Genomic DNA, 5551 nt, shown 5'->3' with positions numbered 1-5551 from the left:
GGAAATGGAAATGGAAATGGAAATGGAAATGGAAATAGAAATAATAATGATGATGATATACTACTACTAATACTACTACTACTAATGATGATGATAATAATAGCAATAATAATAGCAATAATAATAGCAATAATAGTAATAATAATAATAATAATAATAATAATAATAATAATAATAATAATAATAATAATAATAATTCTGCTCACAATAATCTCTTTTTCCTCCCATCCTTTCCCCAGTTGGTGGAGTATTTAAAACTCAAACCAGACGGGCTGATTTTCTACCTGAGGGAAGCCTGCCCCAACCCCAACATGCCAGGTGAGCTGGCACCTCTCAGTGCCACCCCTGGCCTTGGTTTGCCACCAACTGGTGGCAGCTGGAGCAGTTCCAGCCTCAATTTCCCTTCCAGTGCCCAGCCCTGGCGAGGAGGGGCAGCGAATCTGGGCCATTCTCCCGTGGTGCTGTCACTGCCCAGGCCTGGCCTGAGGTGGCCCAAAGGCAGGAGCCAGGGGGGAGTCAGTGACAAATGGATTTGGTGCCCAAAAGATGGATTTGGAGCGTGACCTGCGTTTTGGGCAGCAGGAAAATCCATGTCCTGCACGGCTGGGCCCTGCTGGCTCTCTAAACACTCAAAACCAGGGGGCACTTTGGGTCCACGTGTCACAAATGTCACTTCAGAGCCTGGCCTGGGGCACAGCTCCGCCAGTCTCTGCCCCTGGCCCCATGGCCTGCTCCAGTGCTGGCACTTTCCCTGAGAAAATCTGGGAATAACAGCCACATCCAGACCCATTTCCACACCTTTTTCAGCTAAAGCTGTGGAAATTTTCCTTTGGGGTGGAGGGGATGTGATCAGACCCACAGGGTCCTTCAGGGGCGATGCTCTGACCCTGCCTGGGGAGAAGTGCTGATAACAAACTCCTGATAACAAATCCTCTCTCCTGGTTCACAGCCTCTGCAGCACCAGTCCCACCCACCCACCCCTCCGTGAGCGTAAGTTTGGGGGAGGCTCTGTTTTATTGGCACCTCAGCGATTTTAATATTGCTGCATTTCCAGCTTGGCTGATCAAACCCTGCACTTCAAACCCTGCTTTTGTCTAAGAGCTCAGGAACTGCACTGGGCTTTATTGAGCCCAGCTGGGATGCTGTTCCCTTTCCAGCTTGGCTGGGGGTGGGGAATAGCTGGGCACAGCCCCTGGTAGAGCTGAGAAGGGTTTCCATTCATCCCGAGCTCCTTGCAACATGTGGGGCTGTCCTTGGGGAGCCCTCCATCCCTGCCCTGCTGGCCAGGCAGGAGCGAGGAGGCCGTGCTGGGATCCTGGGAATGCTCATCCCTGCTGCTCCCTCTGGCCCCCAGCCAGGGCTTTGTGCTCCCTCTGCCCCAGGGAATGTCCCTGCTCAGTCACTGTGTGCTGAGCTCTGCTGAAAACAGCGGGTTTGGGGGTCCCAGGGGGGCTGAGTGAGGCCTGGGGGGGTCACCCATCACCTCAGGGTGTTCTCACAACCCACAGTGGCCTCCGGGCTGCTGGCACTGCCCAGGCTCCCCAGGGAATGGGCCCGGCCCCAAAGATGCCAGAGCTCCAGGAGCGTTTGGACAGCGCTCTCAGGGATGCTCAGGGTGGGCTTGTTGGGGGGTCTGGGCAGGGCCAGGGGCTGCACTGATCATCCCTGAGGGATCCAGCTCAGGATATTCTGGGATCCTGTGACTCTGGCATTCCATGCTGTGGCACCCTGTCACTCTCTGCTCTGGGGACAGTGGCTGCACAGGGTCCCTGTGTGCTCACAAGGGCTCTCTTCCTGTGCTGGCTGTGACCTGAGCTGTCCCCAGGCTGCCCTGCCCTTCCTGCAGACCGGGAGTGCTGGGATGGGGACAGCAGAGGGGACAGAGAACCTCACCCTGCACAGCCCCTGGGAGAAGGGTGCTGTGCTCAGGGTCCCTGGGCTGTGCCCTGCCCTGGGGGAGCTGCAGCCAGGACTGGAACAGCGATGTTGGCTCCAGTCTCAGCCCCCCTCAGGGCCTTTCAGAGGCAGCTCCAGCTGGGGCTGTGTTGGGGATGCATTTTCCCCGTCCCTATCCTTTGCATTTGCAACTGAAGCGATTTCTCCTTTATCCACTTTCTCCTCACTTCTCTTGCAGAGAAACCTGGGCCCTCTCAATGCTGATGGATACACCCCAGACCCTGTAGGTGAGCACCTCCACAGCCCTCTCCTCCTCACAGGGGACAGGACTGGGGATGTCCCAGGAGCCTGGTGGTTCCCTGGAGCCCTGCTATGAAGCTCCTTTCTTACAGAAGCACCCAGGAGCAGCCCAGACATTTTGGGGTTCTGCACCCACACCAGGCTCCCAGGAAATCAAGCCCTACCCCATTCCTTGCCTTACCCAGGAAAAGAAGCCCTGTCCTATTTTTCAGTGTATTCAGCTGAATTTCAGTGGGGTAAAGCCCTGCCCAGGGCTGGCAGGGCAGATATGTGGAGTGGGAATGCTCAGACCCCTCTCCCCATCTGGCTCCTTCAGCAGCCAGAGCTGGGAGGGGCCCTGGGTTGTGAAAGGAAAGGAGGTGCCCAGCAGGGACGAGAAATGCTGGAGGTGAAGGTGAATTGGCCAAAAGAGCAGAGAAACCCTTCCCAATCCATGAGGGGCAGCGGGATGGGGAAGGACAGGTTTGTAACAAAGTGTTCCTCTTGGGAAGGGGCAGGAAAATCCCGCCCGCTGCCCATGGACACCAGCGTCTACGAGAGCCCCTACAGCGACCCCGAGGAGCTGAAGGACAAGAAGCTGTTCCTCAAGAGGGACCACCTGATGATTGATGAGGTGGAGCTGGGGGCAGGAAACTTTGGCTGCGTCAAGAAGGGAGTTTACAAAATGAGGAAGTGAGTGAGGGTGCTGGGGAAGGGGGAGGGCTCCAGGGGTCCCCAGCCGTCCTGGTGGTCACTAGATGGACCCCACAGTGGCAGTGGAGTGGACAAGAGATGATCTGCAAGGTCAGGGATGATGGATGTGGTGGCTGAGGCACCACCCCTGGAAGTGTTCAGAAAATGAGCAGATTTTGTGGTGGGGTTTAGCAGGGGTGGTGGTGCTCGGTCAGGGGTTGGATCTGATGATCTTGCAGGTCTTTCCCAACCTCAACAATCCCATGATATTATGATAGGGTGCTGTAATTCCATGGTTTTCCGTGGATTTTCACTGACAGCTGCATTGCCCTGGGTGTGGAAGCTGTGTCGCATTCCCAGGCGCGCAGCTGCCACTTCCAAAGGGACTTGCTGGGCTCAGAGGAACAACCCCACATTCCTGACGCCACCTCTGTCCATGTCAGGCCAAAGCAGTGACACTGAGGGGTTGTGCCACCCTTGGCTCTGTTGTTGGTTGTCTGTGATGGTCTTGTGCCTCAGTTTCCCCTGGAAAAACGGCACTGATGACCCAGATCTCATTGTGAGAGGGGAGGTGTCTCCAGATCAGGGATGGCAACTTCTGGCCTCCACCTCCAAGGGTGAGGTGACCTTTTCTCTCCATCCTGGGACACCAGAATGGTGCAGGGCTGTGGCAGAACAGGCTGCTGAGGGGTCAGACAGCGCCACGTGAGCAGGGATTTCCACTCCTGGCTGTGACCCCTGGTTCCAGCTGTGTTCAGCCCATCCCTGGCTGCTCCCCTGTGCAGGAAGCAGATCGATGTGGCCATCAAGGTGCTGAAGAGCAACAACGAGAAGACGGTGAAGGATGAGATGATGAAGGAAGCGCAGATCATGCACCAGCTGGACAACCCCTACATCGTGCGCATGATCGGGGTGTGCGAGGCCGAGTCGCTGATGCTCGTGATGGAGATGGCATCTGGAGGGCCCCTCAACAGGTTCTTGGCTTCCAAGAAGTGAGTGTTGGATAAAACGTGGCTGATTTTCTGTGTTTCTTCTCGAAATCTGCTTCAAAACTCTGCAGGTTTTGAAGGTGCAGGAAAGGTGAAAAGAGCAGGAATCTTTCATTTGTGTCATTGAGGCTCCAGGGGCTGATGCTCATGGAGCAGAGATCTCTGTGCTCATTCTCCCTTCCAGCTGGAAATGTCAGAGGGGACCACAGCAGGTCCTTTACTGCTGAATTCTCCTTTCACCTTCCCCAGGGATGAGATCACAATGAGCAACATCGTGGAGCTGATGCACCAGGTGTCCATGGGGATGAAGTACCTGGAGGAAAAGAACTTTGTCCACAGGGACCTGGCAGCCAGGAATGTCCTGCTGGTCAACCAGCACTATGCCAAGATCAGTGACTTTGGGCTCTCCAAGGCTCTGGGAGCCGATGACAGCTACTACAAGGTGGGTGTGAGCACAGCAAAGGGTCTGGAGCAGGAGCCCTCCTGGCTGGGAGGATGAGAACCCCAAAGACTTGAGGATCTGGGTCGCTCATGGACCCCTCTGCACAACATCAGGCTCTGCCTCACTGCTGTGACATTAAAAGGGGCAGAGCTCTGGTGACAAGGAGGATGCAGAGGCAGCCAGGGGGATGTGGGGCAGGAGGATGAGAGAAGAGAAGGTTATGAAGAGTGAGTCAGAGCTGGGAAAGGAGAGGCCCCACCTGGAATTGTGTGTCCAGCTCTAGGGACCTCAGCACAAGATGAGGACCTGCTGGAACGATCCAGACACAAGGCCACTAAACTGGGCACAGGGACAGAGCCCCTCTGCTCTGGAGCCAGGCTGGGAGAGCTGGGGGTGCTCACCTGGAGGAGAGAAGGCTCCAGGGAGAGCTCAGAGCCCCTTGCAGGGCCTAAAGGGGCTCCAGGAGAGCTGGAGAGGGACTGGGGACAAGGCCTGGAGGGACAGGACACAGGGAATGGCTCCCAGTGCCAGAGGGCAGGGCTGGATGGGATATTGGGAAGGAATTGTTGGCTGGGAGGGTGGGCAGGCCCTGGCACAGGGTGCCCAGAGCAGCTGGGGCTGCCCCTGGATCCCTGGCAGTGCCCAAGGCCAGGCTGGACGGGGCTTGGAGCAGCCTGGGATGGTGGAAGGTGTCCCTGCCATGGCAGGGGTGGAACAGGATGGGCTTTAGGGTCCATCCAACCCAATCCTTTCCATGATTCCATGGTTTAACTGAGCCCTGGGGCCAGTGGCAGGAGGAGGGTGGCACCGTGGGCATTCAGCACCTGCACAACAGGACAGCAGGGCCTGGGCTGGACTCTGGAACTCCCATTTTAGGTGATTTTTCCAGCAATGTGAGATTTGACACAAACACTGAGCAGAATTCAGGTGCAGCTCCAGCATTCGTGTCTCAGGATTGAAATGTCCCTCCTTGCTCTGCTGCAGGCCAGGACAGCAGGGAAGTGGCCCTTGAAGTGGTACGCCCCAGAGTGCATCCTCTTCCACAAGTTCTCCAGCAAAAGCGACGTCTGGAGCTACGGTGTGACCATGTGGGAGGCCTTCAGCTTCGGGCAGAAACCCTACAAGGTGAGGCAGAACCCTACAAGGTGGTGCAGGGCCCTACAAGGTGAGGCAGAACCCTACAAGGTGAGGTAGGAACCCCACAAGGTGAGGCAGAAACCCTACAAGGTGAGGCAGGGCCCCACAAGGTGAG

At 56.3% G+C, this 5551-nt stretch overlaps 1 protein-coding gene across 2 annotated transcripts in view; it reads left to right on the top strand.

Annotated features, from left to right (window-relative positions):
- Positions 1-5551, top strand: part of LOC107215340 (tyrosine-protein kinase ZAP-70) — a 34658-nt gene that overhangs the window by 26403 nt on the left and 2704 nt on the right. For both annotated transcript variants that reach the window (XM_015651444.3, XM_015651442.3), the window contains exons 5-11: positions 240-318; positions 950-990; positions 2135-2183; positions 2688-2868; positions 3654-3860; positions 4107-4299; positions 5284-5424. In XM_015651444.3, the coding sequence (XP_015506930.1) occupies positions 240-318; positions 950-990; positions 2135-2183; positions 2688-2868; positions 3654-3860; positions 4107-4299; positions 5284-5424 (891 nt within the window). The remainder of the gene's footprint in view (positions 1-239; positions 319-949; positions 991-2134; positions 2184-2687; positions 2869-3653; positions 3861-4106; positions 4300-5283; positions 5425-5551) is intronic.

This window comes from Parus major, chromosome 28 (genome assembly GCF_001522545.3).
Source record: "Parus major isolate Abel chromosome 28, Parus_major1.1, whole genome shotgun sequence".
NCBI classification, from domain to species: Eukaryota; Metazoa; Chordata; class Aves; order Passeriformes; family Paridae; genus Parus; species Parus major.
This window is presented reverse-complemented; position numbering and strand designations above follow the sequence as displayed.